The sequence below is a fragment of the Podarcis cretensis genome (genome assembly GCF_951804945.1).
Source record: "Podarcis cretensis genome assembly, chromosome: 14".
NCBI lineage: Eukaryota > Metazoa > Chordata > Lepidosauria > Squamata > Lacertidae > Podarcis > Podarcis cretensis.
The window spans coordinates 36,714,118-36,733,826 of NC_137183.1; the positions used below are offsets into that span (position 1 = coordinate 36,714,118).

Genomic DNA, 19,709 nt, shown 5'->3' on the forward strand with positions numbered 1-19,709 from the left:
TAGATCACCTACATTGTTACAACTGCACATTCTGTTCAGGAGCAACTACATCTCACAGCTGAAGCAAAAGAACACAGAGGAGATTGGGTGTGATGCAGCATTTTGTACCCATGGCTTCTGAAACAATGTCCATGGGTGCAAGCACACATACAGATTTGGATTGGACTGGAATGGCTCAGCCACACAAATTGGAGTGGCTAAAGTGGAGGCTAAATGCTTGGAGACTTGCAGTTCACAAGATTGTCTAGGGATAAGTGGTGCAAATGATCCCTTTTTTCTTTTTCTTTTACAATAGCGTCATTGTATTTTATGCTTTGTATTTTTGTATTTTTACTTTTTGTTGACATGTTGGTGGGTTGCGTTTGTTTTGTGAATTGCATTGGGTGCTAATTAAGAAGGTCAAGCAGTCAAAAGCTGCAGAGAAATTATTTTACACACAGAGGGAGAGACACCAAAAGCAGCCGCTTGGCTTTAGGCAACAAAAATTTCATTTTGATTACATTCCCAGGCTGTAATCCTTTGCATGCTTTCCTGTATGCCCCATTGAATCCCATGGGACTTACTTCCAAGAAAGCACACACAGGATTGGCTTGCTCATGCTACTGTTAATGTGACGTGCATTTTATGATTAATGCCTATGACACTCTAATTGTTTAACTTTTATTTTGTAAATTGCCTTTAATGCAAAGTTAGAAGGGTATATACTATATAGAGATAAATATTTTTCTGTGTGTGTTGTTTTTTTTAAATGCATATCTTGTTCTCATACCTGCATCTTTGTGTCAGGAAAAGCAAGTGAAACAGAATTCAACAATGGTCACACAGATTCTCACGCATCTGCTTCGCTTCTAGGCATGCTTTTATCAGAAAAGACACTTGTGTGGGAGTTGGGTTTTTTTGTGACCTAAGTTGTTAGGTTTGGATCCCCAAAAGTCATATGCATCAATCTTGAGTTTCTCTATATGATTATATGATTTATTTTGATGTTTTGTTTGTTAAGACTCTTCAGGTGACATGTGGTTAGTTCGGGAAGGGCACAGTTGGCAGAAAAATTCTCTCTTACATCAGTTCTTTGAGCTCTTGTGTAATTTCTTTTCTGAGGCTTTTGGACTCCTTCCCAACAGATTGTGCCCTTTTCATTTTCTCTATAACTATCAGCCCTATCAAAGTCTGTGTGTGAGTTCTGAAGTTTAAGCTGGGTTCTTTCTGGGTCCTTGTCCATCCTAGGAAATTGTGTACAAATGGAATAGGATTGCAATTGTGTTGCAGATGTATCAACCAGAAGAATTGGACATTTTTTCATCTGACTTTGGAAATTTCCCAAGGAAAGGCAAAAGGAGTGTACAGTTTGAAAATAACTACTGAAGCTAGCTCATTTTTGTTTTTAAAATAAATATATTTATATTTATTAATTTACAAAATATGTGAGCTATTTATCTTGTTTTTTTTAAAAAAATGCCTGTAACAACACACAGCTGTTAAAAATCTACATGGAGTTGGGATTTAAAATTAATAGCTTGTTATACCCTGAAAGAAAACTTCATGACAATGATAGTACCTTACACCAAGTAAATTAGCAAAAATGTATAAATCAGTCAGGTACTTGCTGGAAGTGTCAAGAAATGGAGGGTACTTTTTATCATATGTGGTGGACTTGTAAAAATGCGAAGGAATTCTGGGAGATGATATATAATGAAATGGGGGGGGAAATGTTTAAGTGGACTTTAACAAAAAGATCAGAAAGCTTCCTGTTGGGTATATTAGGAACATAAGTCCCCACAGACCAAATAATTTATTTCTTTACACAATTACAGTATGCCCGAATGGCATATGCTCAGAAAGGGAAAGAGAGAATGACTTCAACAATGGAGAAGTGGCAGACAAAATTAATGGAATATGTAGAACTGGCAAATTAACAGGAAGAGTGAAAAATCTTTGCAGAATATCTGAAGAATTATGTAAAGCAGGACAAAGTGTTAGCAGGATTAGTTTAAATTTAGTTTAAACTTCTAAAACTATAGGGGGAAGGGGAAGTTTGAATAAAAGGGGAAATGAGAATATGCAGTTTTAATGGATAAACAAATGGAACCATGGGAGGAGGGCAAGAGAAGTCAATGATTTAATGTTAGGTGATATTCAGTGCGAGGTGAATTGTAATGAAAACTATAAAAAAAAAATCTGTAAAAAAGGGGGACGGGAATAAAAATTATAAAATAAAAAATCCTACACATCCTTTATATGATATAGTAGCTAACGTGTTGACTTTAGACCAAGAAGACTCGTGTCCCTGTTAAGATGATCTGGGTCGGTCAGCCAGCGCCCACCCCCAACATAAACATACACACATGCATGTTTGAGTTCCCTCCATCATCATCATCATCATCATCATCATATTTATTTGCTTGTTTACCCTCTTTTCTCTGTCAGGGTTCAAGGCAGATAAAAACAAGAACTGCTAAAATCTGGCGACATGCCAAGATAATGCCTGCCCCCTCATTCTGCCAACTTCTTTACCAGAATGTTTACAAAAATGCTGAATCTCACAGCCTGTGCTTAGTTGATTGGCAGAATATATCACGTTATTCAACAATCCTAGCACATTAAAAACACGCTATTACTACAGCTGCCGCTCTCCAAACGCCGATTACCTGCGCATGCGGCATTACTGCTGGGAATCGGGGCTGAATCCCAGCAAGCTCCCTGGCCTCTAGGTGGCGCTACGCTCCCGCCCACCCGCAGCCTCCACACCAGTCCAGTCCGCTCTTCAAGAAGCAAGAGGCGCTGCACTTTGCCCGCCGGCCGAGAGGTGGCGATGCTGTCACTGACGCCCTTCTCTCCTGGCGGCTCTATGGTCGCAAACGGAAGGAAGCCGGAACCGGAAGTGGGAGAGGAGGCGGCGGGCTGGGAAGCAGCTGCTGTCCTGTGGGTGGGGCGCTGTCAGGAGGCGGGGAGCGTCGTGGTGGCTCCTGAAGCGACGGCGATGAGGCGGGATGTGCGCATCCTCCTGCTGGGGGAGGGTAAGCAATGGGGAAGCCCCCCCCCATGGCTGGAGGAGGTGCAGTGAAATGAGGGGTGGATTTAGGGGAGGGGTCAGAGGTCATGGAGGATGCAGGTGAGGGAGGGGTCAGAGGTCGGGAAGGGTGGAGTTGGGGAGGGGGTCAGAGGTCATGGGGTAGTCTCTGAGGTTTGTAATCGGGGGATATGGATGCTTGAGATGGATTTATAACGCTGGAAGGCAGGTTTCAGAATGGGGGGCGAGCCTTTTGGAGGCAGTTTTGACAGAAGCGGAGGTGAGGGAATGAAAGCTGGTAGACGAAACATGGGGGAAACACAATCCTAAGTGCCCCCCAGTCGCCCTTTGCTTTTGCTGAAACAGACTGACATTTTGGAACAACCCTAAGGGTTCAGCTTGGAGAAAAGGAGAATTATCATCATCACCACCACCATCATCAGAAATAGGTTATTCTGATTACAAAATAATAACTAAGGGTTATCAATAGCATACTGTTGAGTACATCTTTATACATCTGACATATTGGTCTCTGGCTTTTGAGAACTCAAGCACTGGTGGGTTTGTTGTTAAGATGCTTTCGGGCTCTTGGGTAATATTTAATCTTTTGCTGAAATCCGTTGGCAATCAAAACTGTAGGCAGATTGGGAAATATGTGGAAAGCAGCTTAAAATGAAGTCAACAGCACTATATTGTATTTTTGGATACATACACAGAATGCAAATATTTTAAATAGAATGTTTTAAGAGACTGCAAAGTGCAGAAATTAACAAGCTCAGCTGCATTCCTTTCCCAATGACTGGGGAAAAAACCAGTGGAATATTGGTAAAGATTTAACATCAATTGCTGTTTATGGAAATTCTGAAAGAAAATTAAAAGGGCAAATTTTGTGGGGTGGATCATAGCTGGGAGGAGTATGAAAGGATCAGAAGGAAGCAGCCTGTGACTTCATCTAAAGTCTCAGTCACCAGCATTGTTTCAGGAAAAAGTATAGGCTTGGAGAAATGAGTTTGCAGCTGCTTTGCTGCTCCCTGTCATGTTTTGCTCCTGGTCCACACTGGGTTTACTGTGTCATTCAAACCAGGACTTGTGGTTAATCTCTTGCCTCACTAGGTTGGCTTTAGCTCAGGTTAATGAGGAGACAGCTTAACCATGATTGTTGGTTCTCCATCTTCCCTGGCTATTGGCCATGCTGGCTGGGCTGCTGGGGGCTGGAGTCCAGTGTGTCTGGAAAGCCACAGGTTCTCCACCCTTGGTCTAACCTACTATGTTTGAATGGTGGCGGCCCCTTTAATACTGCAGTCCATCGTTTGATGAGCATCATGTTCAAGTTGAGAGGCACTGTTACCAACTCCATGACAGAGGACAGACTTTTCATCCACCCCTAGTTAAAAAGAGGAGGTGGTGGCTGATAGGAGAGAAAGGCTGCTCTCTGTCTGCCAGCTGATGGTGTTCATAATCCTGGGCTAGATGGGCACACAGTCTGACCCGAAATAAGGCAACTTCCTAAATTCCTATGAACATGTGTGAGTGACCTAAGTATGTATTCCCAACTGTTGAGGTGGAATATAACTTGGTCTCAGAAGTAGAACTGAGCCTGCCATTGTTGCAAGCTGGTGAAGTCCACATGAGGGGCAACCTTGTCTCTGGAGAGTCTCATGTGGCTGTAGACCATATAGGCAGCACCTTTCCACAAATCACAAGTGGGGAATGTGTGGCCCTCCAGCTGTTATTGGGCCACAACGTCCATTGTCTTTAACTATTGGCCAGAGCAGATGTGAGTGTGTTATATTAGCAGTATAAACTCTGCTAACTCCACAGAGTACCTGAAAGGCCACATGTTCCCCATCTCTGGCCTAAATGTAAAGAAAGATCTTTACAGTTCCAAAAGTGTGTGTGGCTGTCCACTGCATGTCAGTGTCCTGGTTTTGCTCTATCCTTCTTTGCTATTCTTCCCTTTGGGATTTTTTGGCAGTAGATTTTATTTTTTTGGAGAGAATAGCCCTCAGGCATTGGAGCAGAGTCACTCTGCCGCAGGGCCTCAGTGTCTTCCCTGCATCCAGCCATCCCCAAATGTTTTGTTTTCACCCCAGAGAGTTTGTTTGTTTGTTTGTTTCTGTCTCTTTCTGGTGCCCCCTTTCCTTTCCCTCCCTCCTTTCCACCCCCATGAAATTAGGCCAAAAGCCACAGCTTGCCCATCTCTAGTTCTTTTAACAAAGACAATTTTGCATCACTATCTTGTCCCGATCCCCCCTCACTTTTATTTATTATTACATTTATCCCACTTTTTCTCCAAGGAGCTCAAGGTGGGGTACACACTTCTTCACCTCTGCATTTTATCCTCATAACAACCCTGTCAGGTAGGTTTGGTTGAAAGGTAGTGACTGGCTCAAGGTGGGGTTCAGGGCTCAGTGGGGATTTGAACCCTGGTCTCTCAAGTCATAGTTGGACACTCTAACCACTATGCCACACTGACTTGCAAGTTTTACAGAGGGATGACAATAACGGGATATAAAACAAACAGGCAAGGTGATTGAGCGGGTGGTCGCTGAACAACCCCAGGAATGCCTGGAGGATGCAGACCACTTTGATCCCTTCCAATCAGGATTCAGGCCTCATCATGGGACTGAAACTGCTTTGGTTGCGCTGGTTGATGATGTCCGGTGGGGCAAGGACCAAGGTGGAAGCTATTTCCTGGTGCTGCTGGATCTCTCAGTGGCTTTTGACACCATTGATCATGACATCCTTCTGGACCATCTAGAGGATTTGGGAGCACTGTTATACAGTGGTTCCACTCCTTCCTCCTGGGTCATGTCCAGAAAGTGGTGTTGGGGGATAAGTGTTCTGACCCCTGGGCTCTCACTTGTGGGGTGCCTCAGGGCTCCGTCCTCTCCCCCATGCTTTTTAATATCAATATAAAGCTGCTGGGAGAAATCATCGGGGGGTTGGGCTGGGCATTCACCGGTATGCAGATGACCCAGAAACTACAACTAATCCAGAATGCGGCAGTGAGATTGGTGACATGGAGTGGCCACCGAGACCATATGACACCATTCCTAAAGGTTCTTCACTAGCTCCCATTACATTTTTGAGCACAATTCAAAGTGTTGGTGCTGACCTTTAAAGCCCTAAATGGCCTTGGCCCAATATACCTGAAGGAGCGTCTTCACCCCCACCGCTCAGCCCTTACACTGAGGTCCAGCTCCGAGGGCCTTCTGGCGGTTCCCTCACTGCAAGAAGTGAGGTTACAGGGAACCAGACAGAGGGCCTTCTCCCTCCTTTCAGTTGTCAAAGAAATAAACAATTATCTGACTTTTAGAAGACATCTGAAGGCAGCCCTGTTTAAGGAAGTTTTTAATGTTTAATGTTTTAATATGTTCTGATATATGCTGTGAGCAGCCCAGAGTGGCTGGGGAAACCTATCCAGACAGGCGGGGTATATATAATAAAAATATTAATATTATTATTTGTAGGTTGGTCACCCAATGTTGTAAGGTGCAAATGAGAAGGAGAAACTCTAGTCAAGGTCTCTGGATCTTGCTCACCGTCTCCCTTCTCAAGTTAACTGTGTCTTGGAAATCAGCATTAGGAGCTGCCATGGTCTCTCTGGGAGCAGACAGCTAAAACACACTGAATTTTTCCTATTTGTGTGGGCTGCAAACAACATTTTCAAATATTAATAACTTGAAAAAGCTTCCTCTTTGCTGAGAGTAGTTACTATTCCAAATCTTGGCTTGGGGCACTGTGTGTAATTAATTATCTGAGATTTTTCTGAAATATATGTGTGTATAGGAGGCAATATATTGGGGGCTTTGTGGATTTAAACCTGATATAGCAGATTCACTAACAGATAGCTGTTTATGCTTTGGGGATGAAGGATTGGGAGGTAACCCTAACCCCCTGCACCCGAGTGCCTTTTCTTATTTCCTGTTGGTGCTATTCCTTGACTCTTAACCGGACTCTTGCGGTTTCTTGTCTGCTTTAATCTTCAACTAGTGGCTTATGCATACTCTTGGCTTGTAACCAAGTCCACAAAAGTTACTAGCCAGGCAGCTTACCCAAGCCTTATATCTATGTTTAAACTGACAGTTTCCTATTCCTAGGTGATGGTTGTATTCTTTACTGGCTTTTACCCTCTCACCAGCTGGCACAAGGCTTCCTCCTTTCCCTCTATCTCCCTTTCCCTTCTATTGCACGCCTTTCCCCCCCTAAAGGTGAGCCTGTAAGCAGGAACTAGCGTTTTATCTATTTGGATTTGGATTTGATATCCCGCCTTTCACTCCCTTTAAGGAGTCTCAAAGCGGCTAACATTCTCCTTCCCCTTCCTCCCCCACAACAAACACTCTGTGAGGTGAGTGGGGCTGAGAGACTTCAGAGAAGTGTGACTGGCCCAAGGTCACCCAGCAGCTGCATGTGGAGGAGCGGGGAAGCGAACCCGGTTCCCCAGATTATGAGACTACCGCTCTTAACCACTACACCACACTGGCTCAGCGTCTGCTGCAAATGGGTGTCTTTGGGGAAGGGTTGTACCTCAGGGGCCAAGAATCTGCTTTGCATGGAGGAGGTCCCATGTTCAATCCAAAGGTAGGGCTGGGAATGTCTCCTGCCTGGAACCCCAAAGAGATGCTGCCAGTCAATTTAGAAAGTACTGAACTAAACGGACCAATCACTGCCTGGCAATTTCCAGTGATCCTCTTATTTGAGCCAGTGTGGTGTTGTGATTAGATGTTAGACTAGGACCTGGGAGACCGGGGTCAAATCTCTGCTCAGCTGTGAAGTTTACTGGGTGACTTTGGACCAGTCACAGTCCCTCGGCCCAATTTACGTCACAGGATTGTTGTGGAGATACAGGGGGATAAGGGAATGTATATCACCTTGAGCTTCTTGGAGGAAAGGTGGGAGATAAATGTGATAAATGACAAGCAATGTTGATGAACTGATGGCACATGGCTGTCCTGTTGGGTGGGGGAGGGGGCAGATGGGACGGGACAGGACTCTGAGGCCATTTTGGCCAAGCCATGCCCCTCTATTCTACACCCTATATGTCAGGTGCAGGACAAGTAAGCAGCTGACTCATCTGAAATCATATTTGCAGAAGCACCAACCATGAGCTGGTTGTCAGGTCTTGCAAAGCATGTGCATGGAACTTCTTGAGATCAAACAATCAGCTGTCAATTCTGTGCAAAGTGTGGGTGGGAGGGATTGTCCCCTGGTGTCACTATGACACCAGAGAAATCACAAATCCACTTCTCTGTGAAAGAGAGAACAAACTCTCCAAGCTTGCACCATTAAAATAAACAAATCTTTACTTGTGTCATTTGCATGTCTGCCTTTTCTCCAGTGAGCCCAAGTGTGACATGAAAGGGGCTGCTCCATGTTTATCCTCTCAACATCCCTGTGATAGTGTTGAACAATATCTGGAGGGCCACAGGTTCTCCATCTCTGGCCTAGATGCCACTCTGTCATTTGAGCTCCGCTGTATCTAACCATGGACCTGCCATGTCTCTGTCATACAGAAGTCGGTTTCCTTGATTCAGCTCAGGAAATGTTTGTGCAAAAGTAGTATCCTCTAGCTGCAAATATGCACCCAACCCCCACTGAAAAGGTCAGATTTGTCTTTTGATATGAATGGGGATGCCATCACCCACCCAGTTCCTCTAGTCATTGAATGTGACAGAACCGAAACTGGGGACGGTGCGTTCTGTCTGTTGGATACCTGTCTCTCAGGTGACCTGCAAAGCTGTAAGCTTTTTTGAAGTGATGCACATCTGCCCCCAACATAAGCATCTGCATTGCAGAGATCCAGTGTGCTGTAGTGGATAGATGGTTGGATTTGGGCCAGAGACTCCTGAGTTCAAATTCCTACAAAGCCGGGAAGATCACTGGATGGCCTTTTGCAAGGGTATGTGCGCGCTCTCTCTCAATTAACATCCACAGCTGTTGAGAAGATAACATGGAATAACCACCATGTTACTCACTACTACATTCCTTAACTTGGTAAGAGTTCCTGTAATGATCTTCTTGTTTCTTCTTCTCTCCACCCCACCTTTCTCCCTCCTGCCTTCCCTCTCATAGCCCAGGTGGGGAAGACCTCCTTGATCATGGCCCTGGTAGGCGAGGAGTTCCCTGAAGAGGTGAGTGGAAGATGGTTTTCTTTCCTGTTGGCATGTAAAAAAATCATAGACTCATCATAGACCTGCAGCCAAGAGATTTGGCTGATAATATCAACTCAGGATGTGAATTTACACCATCGCCTGCCTGCTCTGTGGCTGCCTTGGTGCTCTCTGCTCCTTTGCTCAAAGTCCACAAAACTCCCTTGCCAGACCACTCCCTGCCTGCCTATTAGCCAGCCAAGTGGCACCCAAGTGGCATTCTGCCCTTGAGATATCAGAAGTTTTTTTCCCCCTGGCGCCTCTTCTTTCTTGGACTTTTCTCCTGCCTTCTGGTCTCATCCTTCTCCTACAGCAGATGGGGAACCTGTGGCCCTCTAGCTGCTGTGACTTGCAACTCCTACCATCCCTGACCGCTGGCCATGCTGCCTGGGGCCTGTGGGAGGCGGAGTCCCCAAACCTGCAAGGGGCCACGGGTTCCCCACCACAGGTCCAACAGGTTTTCACTTTGAAGTCCCGCTACCTGCATTGCCTTCTTCCCTTCTGTTTCTAAGCCAGGATTCCACAGATTTGGTTAAGTCCATGAGGACATAAAAAGAACCCTTCTGTATCAGGCCTAAGGCCCTATCTAGTCCAGCTTTCTGTTCTCATAGTGTCCAACCAAATGCCCCAATGCGAAGCAGGACCTGAGCACAACAGCGCTCTCACCACTTGTGATTCCCAGCAGCTGGTGTTTAGAAGCATACTGCCTTCCACAGTGAAGGGAGAACCATTGGCAAGTAGCCATTGAGAGCCTCATTCTCCATGAATTTGCCTAATTCTCCTTTAAAGCCATTCAAGTTTTTTGCCATCATGACACCTTGGGGTTCCCTCCTTCTTGCTTAGGCACATGCAAAGTGGGGTGCAAAGGAATAAGCCTGCGCCCTCCTTGCAAGCTTGGAGTTTGGGGAGGTTCCATCTTTGCACTTGTGCTGCAAATCCCTCTGGAGCTCCGTGTAATGTCAGCGATGAGAGAGACACACACTTGGCAAGGACCCGTTTGGGCTACTTACTAAGGCCTGTGATAGGCCCTCTTTCCACAATCGCCATCCCTTATGCAAACGTTTATGCAACTGATCCTGCCTTGGTTCCTTGTGAAGTTTTTCTCCCATGCAAACAACAAAAGCAAAACAGCACTTTGATTCCTCCATAAAAGCTGCATAGTTTCACACCTTTTGCTCTGAGCAGTTTTAATTGTTAACATCTTTTATGGCACTGGAGCAGCTCAGTCAGTGGCTATAAGCAGCTTGCAAGAAATGGCAAGCTTTGCTCTGGTGTGTACATGAGAGTTGGAAGGAATCATTCTTTTGCCGTACTCCACTTCAAGCCAGAGCCATCTTCGGTAGCCCAGTGACAGAGCACCTGGTTTGCATGCAGGAGGTTCCAGGTTCAATCCCTGGAAACTCCAAGCAGGACTGGGAATACCCCACATCCCTGATCCTGGAGATCCACTGCAAGTTAGTGGGGACAGTACTGAACTTGATGGACCAATGGCCTGATTCTGTATAAGGCAGCTTCTTAAGTTACTAAGCACAGAATCTGGGGGGGGGGGAGGGCCATAACTCCATGGTGGAACCTCCACTTTGCTTGTAGAAGGTCCCATGTTCAATCCCCAGCAGCTCCAGATAGGGCTGGGAATGTCCTGCATCTCAAATCCTGGAGAGCCACTGCCAGTCAGTGTAAACAGTACTGAACGAGATGGGTCAATGGTCTACGGCAGTTTCCTACATCACTAACACAGGCTTGTAAATTAGCCGGCTGAGGAGGAGGAAGCTGGCAGGCAATGCCTCTCCCTGGATTGGTTGTAAGGATAAAGGCAGGTCCCATAGGGGCTTGCTGAGAGCAGACTGAGGCTGGTGGGACAGCGCCCACCTAATGGACCCTGCTCCCTGCTGGATGGACTTCTGGTCTGATCCAATGAGGCTGTTCTTTTGCTCTGTTTTTATTATTATTATCATTTCTCTATTGATTTGATACCTGCCCTTCCTCATAAGGTCTCAGGGCAGGTTACAACAATGAAAATTCAGTATGGGGAAAAAACTGCTTCAGCTGCTGGTTTCTTCTGTCCTTCCAGCATCTGGCCAGGACGGTTCCTCTGGAGTGGTTACTGCTGCGGACGTCTATGCAACACCCCCAGCATTGCCCATCTGTTCGAAAGCTCTCAAGAACAGCCACCCTCCCTGCCATTTGCCCCATGTTCTGGGAAGGGCTGTCTTGATTAACTCCAGTGGCCGCACTTCCCCTCTGCCTGCCGGCCTCTGATCTGCATCAGGCAGATGGCATTGGTGCCTGCCCCCCTCTTGACCCCTCTGACCCTTGCGCCACTGGTGCAGTAAGTCTCCTAATCAGGTGCTGGGATCATTCTAAATACCATTCCCACATTCCTGCTCCAGCCCCAGGCAAGCGGCTTAATGCTACCCCAGCCCCAATCCCCAGGACGCTGTCAGGTCAGTGGATCAGGTCACTGCTTGCCGAGACTTAAGGGGCTGCAGGAGTGCTTGAAAGGGGATTTGCAGGGAAGCAGTTCAGGGCCATTTCTCAGGAGGGGTGAGTGGGCTGTGCCTATTCCATGCTTCTGCTTTCATACTATGCAGGCCTGAAATTTGTAGTTCATTCTAAAATTCTGTTTTCATCTAATCCACCTACACAAGGGAGCTTCTCTCTCTAAACTCTGGGCATCTGGGGCACTGCCATCCTTCCCCCCAAAAAAAATTGGCAATGGAAACATATGTTCTTCATCAGTTCTCAGCACACTGAGAATGTGCCCTGCTTACAACTGCAAGATAGACCTGCTAATATTAACAGTGTAACATTGGAAGAGCTTGGCTGCTGGATCAGGCCAAAGGCGCCTCTAGTCCTCCAGCAACCTGTTCTCAGAGTGGCCAGCCAGGTGCCCCAATGGGAAGCCTGCAAGCAAGACTGAGAGCAGCTGCGCTCTCCCCTCTTGAGAGCCTCAGCAACTGGTATTCAGAGACATACTGTGTCCGACATTAGAAGTTGTACGTGGCCAAATCTACGAAGGATAAGGCTGTCTTGGGCACAATGCGGAAATGATCGCCTCCCTTTCCCCCCCTCCCAGGTACCGTCTCGTGCAGAAGAGATCACAATTCCAGCGGATGTCACGCCTGAGAAAGTCCCCACCCACATTGTGGACTACTCAGGTAGGCACTCACCCCCCAATGGATTTAAAAGGGCTCATCCAGGAGGAATGGCGGGATATGGACTGAATAAGTAATAATAAAACAATAGATAAAAGTCACATAAGGCAATCCAAGCTAGCGGCTGTCACCATGTCTTGTGGTTGCGAATTCTGTTTATAAAACTCTGCCTGGCCCCGAGAAAGCAGATTGGGTGGTGTTAGGGTGATGTTTTTCTCCCTTTCTGATAACACTAGGAGTTGGAGGGCATCAGTGAAGTTGAATATGGGAAGATTGAGAACAGGCACAATAAAGTATTTTCACACCCAGCATAAAGTTGAACTTTGAGACCCCTGGTGGGGCACTTCTGCTGGTTCCCCACACTCTGGAAGTTTAGTTGGTCTTCACCAGGGCTCCAGCCTCTAGTGTGGCAGGTCCTGACCCATGGAACTCCCAGGCCTTTATTATTCTTCCCCTCTTTAACCAACTAGCCTCTATTGCTATGTTCTATGTATTTAATTATGTTTTACAGATATCTATTGATTTATTGTATCTATGTTGTAAGCTGCCTTGATATATGTTATGAAAGTGCAGATCATAAATATTTGAATGGCTAAATAAATAAATGAGCCAAAGAAGCAGAAGTCCAAGCAAAGGAAGAATGGATACAAAAACTTATGGAATGTGCAGAAATGGTGAAACTTACCGGAAGAATAATAAATCAAGATAACAAACTTTTTATAAAAGAATGGAAATGGTTTATTGAATATTTACAGATAAATTGTAAACAGATAAGAACATTGGTGAGATTATTGTAATAACCTGCAGTTTTATAAGAGTATATATTTAAAGTAGATGAATAAATGAGCAAATTAAGTTAATTTGGATATGCAGAAGATATTAAAAATAAATATAAGGAACCGCAGAAAGAGGAGGAAGGAAGTCAAGTTTTGAAATGTTAAAATGATTGTAAAATTGGTGAAATGTATAAACCTGAAAAGCATAAATAAAATTTAAAAATAAATAAATTAGCAAGCAAGCAAGCTAGTGATGGCCACCAATTTGGATGACTTTGTAAGGGGATTAGACAGATTCATAGAGGATAAGGCTATGAGTTGCTACTAGCCAGAATGGCTGGGTTCTCCCTCTGCTGTTGGAGGCAGCAAGTCTCTGGACACCAGTTGCAGGGAATAACAAGTGGAAAGAGTTCTTGCTGCTGTGCTCGTCATACTTGAGCATCTGGTTGTCCACAGGATGCTGGTGTCTGGATGGACCACAGGTGTCTGAAATAACAAGGCTTTTCTTTCATTCTTCACATTCCTGCCACATCCCCGAGTGTCTTTTTGGGGCACAGTAAAGATCCCCAACAGCAATGAACAGCCTTTCCTTTGCCTTTTAGAATCGGAGCAGACAGACGAGGAGCTCCAAGAGGAGATTGCCAAGGTGAGCAAGGAAAATTTTGGATGCAGGGGAGGCCTGTTGTAGCAGCTCCACCAGCCTCTTCCCTACAGCCTGTGCTCTGAATTTTGCTCTTCAGGCTCATCTTGAGCCCACCACTTTCCCTGTTAACTCTGCAAGAATCCCAAATAGTCGAATTTGGAGATTAGCGTCATCAGTTTTGTTAACCATTTGCCTAACCCTTTGGTTGCTTGTAAACTGCTGTATGCCATCTCCTTCCTCTCCTGACCCACAGCAATGGTGTGTGTGTACATACACCCATACATCCATTCCTACACCCATACATATGTACATACTGGGGGCTTAGAGCTGCCATACCGAATCCCATCCGAATCCCCCTAAATTGGGGGATTAAGCGATAAGCTCGCTTCCCCAAAGGGCAAGTGATCCTGCCATCTGCTTTTTCCTAAAACCCATTTGTGTTGGCACTGTCTGAGCTGAGCTGGTGGTCGGATTTGAGCAGAGCATGGGGAGCCCAGCAGGCAGATGCCCTCCTTGAGCAGGGAGGCTCAGATGTTGGGACTTTTGTTACTGAAAAGTGAGGGCTTTTCTAACCTTCTTGGTGGTTTTGAGATGCGACCTCTGAGTTGGCAGCCTGGCATATTGGTTCATACAATGGGCAGAATCAAGCAGTAAACAAAATTCCTGGACTTGAGCTACCTTGCTTTACCTTTTTCCTCCTTTGCAGGCAAATGTGGTCTGCATGGTGTACGATGTCACGGAGGAATCCACCATTGACAAGGTAAGGGCTGGTGTTTCCTGCCCCTCTTTCACAAGGGCCTGGCAAAAGTGCAGCTGTGCTTCTGCCTGACGCTCTGCTGATTATCACCGTTGCACACAGCAGTCTGAGGGGTGGCAAGACATGATGAACTTCGATCCATTCACAGATTATGGGGTTATCAGGGGCTACTAGTCATAAGGGCTCTATATGCTGCTTACAGAATAGGAGGCCATATGCCTCTCAATACCAGCTACTGGGGATTGCAGTCGGGAGACAGCTGTGGCCTTCATTCTGCCTATGAGCTTCCCAGAGGCAGGAAATGGGATGCTGGGTCAGGAAGGCCTTTGCTCTGCTCCAACAGGGCCATTCTTACATTCTTGACTCTGCTGGGCATCTGCTTGAGGTACACCTACTCGCTTATCGTGCTCACAGTGTCCTGGATCACATGCATTGATTGACAGGGGCAGGGCTGGCATTTTCTACAGGGCCAAACTGTGTAGCATTTAGGTGCCTGCCAACCTGTTGACCAAACTGCGGGAGGCAGTGGAAGACAGGAGTACCTGGCGTGCTCTGGTCCATGGGGTCACGAAGAGTCGGACACGACTAAATGACTAAACAACAACAACAACCTGTTGATCCCATGGGACCCTGCCGTGCCCAAGATTCTCTTTCTGTGGCTGCCATTGCTGATAGTTTCCCACTCCACTTACTTGCTTTTTCCTTCTGTTTTCCCCCACCTAGATTCGGACAAAATGGATCCCAATGGTGAATGGTGGAGCTGAAAAATGTTCCAGGTAGTGTATCACCCAACAAGATGGGATGCTACATTTTGCCCATGTCTGGGTCCCAGTTGCTGTCTCTGTTTTTAAAAGAGGGCTGGGGGAGCTTTGGCCCGCCAGGTGTTGCTGAACTACAACTCCTATCGGCCTCAGCCAACATAGCCAATGGCTCTGGATGATGGGAGTTGCAGACTAGCAACATATGGAGGGCCAGAGGTTCCCCACACCTGTTTTAAAGGCTTCAGTTATTCAATGCTGCAAGCAGGCTAAGATCTGATTCCTGAAAGCAGAAGATGTGGTGGGCAAACTGTTCTTAGATTATACATTTCACAGAGGAATTCAGAGAGAAATGAAGAAAAGGTTGATCCTAGACCAGGTGTGAAAGACCCAAGTTTTGGGTCCTGCTATCTCTTGAGTAGACCTAGCCTCTTTGCATCTTCCCCGAGGTTTGGGCCCCCTTAATAACTCTTCTGCCAGGAACAGTTGTCCCCTTCATCTGTTGTCGGTGGGAGCCCCTGCCTAAATTGGACAAAGCAAATGAAGAAATGCAGATCTCCATTTACTTTCCCCCACCCCTCCAGTTGTTGCATTTGCCTTGGCACGCAGACTACTCCAAACTCTTCAGCCAGTGCTTGTATGCCCATTCTCGTTTCTGAAGCCTTTTCTCTCTCCTCACCCCACCCCCTTTCTCCCTCTTTTCCAGGATCCCCATCATCCTTGTAGGAAACAAGTCGGACTTGCAGACTGGGAGCTCCATGGAAACCATCTTGCCCATCATGAACCAGTTCTCGGAAATTGAGACCTGCGTGGAGGTGGGGATCTGCTTGGGCGTATGAGGTGGAGCAGGGGGAAGATTCTCTGATTGGCAGCCTCCGTGGTTGTCTCACATCATGCTTTTTCTTTCCCAGCAGCCTCTTCCCCCATGCCACCCTGGGTAGTTGTGTATATAACTCACAGCTATGGCCAGAATCATGGCAAAACTGCCGCAGCCAAAGTGAACTCTCTAGTTCACATGTTAACTTTGTCCGTTCATGTGCATACCTTGGGAAATGACTGGGGTCTTTCACATGGCTGGGAAACTTATGACACCAGTCAAACCAGCCCTTATGACTGAGCTGATGGTAGAAGGCAGGCCAAACCAGCCAGTGGATAAAGAGGACTTCCTCACCCTTGCCATGGTCATCAACAAAACTGATTGGCAGAATTGTTATTATTTGATTTATTCATTGAATTTGTATGCCCACTTCCTCTTAAAGTCCAGTACACACAGACTGAGTTCAGTAGACTCAGGACAGATTTTTAAAAAGTCCAGTACAAACTTAAGAAGAACTTGCTGGGTTAGGCCAATGGCCCATCTAGACCAGCTTCCTGTTCTCACAGTGGCCAAGCAGATGCTTATGGGAAGCCTGCAAGCTGGATTTGAGCACAACAACCCTCAACCTACTTGTGATTCCCAGCTGACAGTAGAAGCATCGTGGGTAGAAGCCATTGATAGCCTTATCCTTTTGAATTTGTCCAGTCTTTTAAAGCTATCCAAGACGTTGCAGATCTGTCAAGATCTTTGTTTTAAATGTCATGTATGCATTTATTTATATTGCCCATGGTGGTCATTTAAACTACTTGAAGGACTAATGGTCTCTCGCTCCCCCACTGCCACCCCAAAGTGTTCTGGGAATTGTAGTACTCTGATATATGTGACCATAATTGAAAGGGAATGCACAGACAGTGGTCTTTCCTCTGCTGAGTTACTCTCCAGAGTGGAAATTAAACAGAAAGCTTCCCTGTTTATAACATCATCTTCTAGTCCTGGGCTTCTTCCTCTGTGGCCTGCCTGAAAAAGAGATCTTGAAGCATTTCTTTCCAGCATGTGCTGTTTGTGTTGGTTCAGCATTCTTTTCTGCCTCTCTCAAATTGCCTTTCTCTCTCTCTCTCCCCTCCCCTCTTTGCGCTCCAAGTGTTCTGCAAAGAACCTGAAGAACATCTCTGAGCTGTTCTATTACGCCCAGAAGGCTGTTCTGCACCCAACAGCCCCTCTCTACGACCCAGAGGAGAAGCAGGTAAGATACATACTCTCAGAGCCACAAATAGGTTTTGTACCCAGAGAGGACCCCAGCTGTCTTCCAAGGTTCTTTAGACTGGAGAGTTCCATCACTTCCAGGCAAATCCTGCTGTGCCAGCTGAAGTTGCCTTGCAGCTGCACCTCGGAACCAGTTTGGCTCAGGAACCTGTAGCCCTCCAGATGTTGCTGGACTACAACTCCCATCATCCCTCACCACTGGCCTTGCTGGCTGGGGCTTATGGGAGCTGTAGTCCAACGACATCTGGACAGATGTGGGTTCTCCATCCCTGATGTAATACTACATTGAACACCAGCCCTCTCTGTTGTTCCTAGATTGCCTGGACAATGGCTTTGATTTCTTCATCCTTTCTGCCTGTAATCAAGGCATTCTGTGCAACGAAGAGGAGTGGAGCACGAGTGCTTCCTATGGCCTGGTTTTATAAATTGTGTTCTTTTTCTACCACCAGCTGAGGCCAGCATGCGCACGGGCCCTCACTCGGATCTTCAATATGTCTGACCAGGATAACAACCAGATCCTAAGCGATGAGGAGCTGAACTATTTCCAGGTATGTTCCCATGTAACAAAACAATGCAGAACATACTTTTGGGTAACTCCATTCAGCTTCTGGTAAATATCGGCTTTCCTCTTTTGCTTTTGCTACCAGTTGCTGGAAACCACAGGAGAGCAGAGTTTTCTTGTGCTCAAGTCCTGCTTGCATCTGAATGGCTACTGTGAGAACAGGATGCTGGTTTATGTAGACCATTTAATATAGTGTGTGTGTGTGTGTGTGTGTGTGTGTATTCAGCTTTTCATCATTAACATCATTCAAACTTAAATTCAGCAATATTTATACAATTGTGGGATTCCTTGAACCCCTGGACTTCCCTCCTCTCCCTTCTGGTTTGCCACAGATACATTTTTTAATTTTAACCGTATCTACATATATTCAACTTCAATTAAATCCTTATTTAATCCTTTACTATTAAAAATCACAATCAATCCTATATCAATCCTGCTAACGTCTTTAAATCTTTACATTGTTTCTTAATGTACTCTATAAATTTATACCATTCTTTTTTAAATTTACCGTCATCTTGGTGTCTGAGCTTCCCAGTCATTCTCTTTACACTTCCAACATACGTTGGTAGTATTTTTGCACATTTTCGCTAATCTTGTGGAAGTCAAAACCATTGGTACATCATTTTCATATAATTTTCTTTAAACGTACAGTATGCTGTGAATTTCAAATCCTCCCTCTATAATCTTTCCCAGTCTGATTGGTTTATATAGACCATTGGCCTAATCCAGCAATCTCTTCTTATCACCCCCCCCTAAGCAAGTTTCTCACCCATACAGGCACAATTAATATACCTTTCTATTTGGGTGCTGCAGTTGCCAAAGCTGAATATAGCTGAATAATAGCTGAATAAGAATGTGTTTTGTATGCCTCACTTATAAACTGTCCTTCATTACATTGCAATCCCGCGGCAATAAAATGGGTTAAAGACAGGCTGTAATAAGTACATCAGAACACGAACAAGATAAAAAACAGGAAACAAATTAGAGCAGTTAATCATCAGGCTGAGGCTTGACACCAAGTTAAAGCAAAGAAATCAAAAAGCGCAGACGGTGAGCAGTGCTATGCGTTCCTGATTGCACCTCCTTATGACAAGAGAAATTAGAATAAATTTTATGGACAGAGGAAGCATGACAATTCACATAAATCACATGATTGAGTTGCTGGATGTGTTTTAGTGCCAGGTATGCAGAGTCCTGTTTGCAGACAGCAGCTGATGCCCATCCTTTTAAATTTAGACCTTTAAGTTTTTGAAGTCTTTTGATCACAAGCCTCTTATTGCTCTGCTTGAAGTTTAACCAGTCCGGCTCTTTTCCCGTTCCCTTCATTTTCTCCAGATCTATGTTCATTTTTCCTGCTAGTCTATGGATTTAAAAAAACAACACCCACCCACAAAATATATATTTTAAAGTCACGTTAACTGTCACACTGTTTCTTTTCCTTGCTGAAAATTAAGTTTTGCATTCTCATAATTTCCTCCCACTGAAATTTGAAATTTTAGCATGGTCTAAGATCTTAAAGCAAGCCTTCTACTGCCTCCAGATTGTTTCTCTGGGTAGGGTTTTATTTGACAGTGATTTCAGTTCACATAATCTGCTTTTGCCTCCTTGATTCTTGAGGCAGATTTTTAAAAAGAACCCCCCGATTTGGCAGAAGGTTATTGAAAAGTGTTTAATCACTTTGATGTGGAGGCTATGGAGTATAACTACTACTTGTCCTACTCAGAGTAGACCTATTGAAATTAATGCACTCAACTAACTTAGGTTCGCTAATTTCAGTGGGTGTGTTCTAACTTAGTTGGATACAGCCCTAAGGCCC

At 45.4% G+C, this 19,709-nt stretch overlaps 1 protein-coding gene across 1 annotated transcript in view; it reads left to right on the top strand.

Annotated features, from left to right (window-relative positions):
- Positions 1-2,883: 2,883 nt before the first annotated feature.
- The window catches only part of RHOT2 (ras homolog family member T2), a 29,504-nt gene continuing 12,678 nt past the window's right edge, over positions 2,884-19,709 (top strand). Inside the window, exons 1-9 of the mRNA XM_079952509.1 lie at positions 2,884-3,017; positions 9,086-9,144; positions 12,239-12,320; positions 13,696-13,739; positions 14,443-14,496; positions 15,217-15,269; positions 15,958-16,066; positions 17,210-17,311; positions 17,781-17,879. Of these exons, the coding sequence (XP_079808635.1) occupies positions 2,981-3,017; positions 9,086-9,144; positions 12,239-12,320; positions 13,696-13,739; positions 14,443-14,496; positions 15,217-15,269; positions 15,958-16,066; positions 17,210-17,311; positions 17,781-17,879 (639 nt within the window). The 5' untranslated portion in view covers positions 2,884-2,980. The remainder of the gene's footprint in view (positions 3,018-9,085; positions 9,145-12,238; positions 12,321-13,695; positions 13,740-14,442; positions 14,497-15,216; positions 15,270-15,957; positions 16,067-17,209; positions 17,312-17,780; positions 17,880-19,709) is intronic.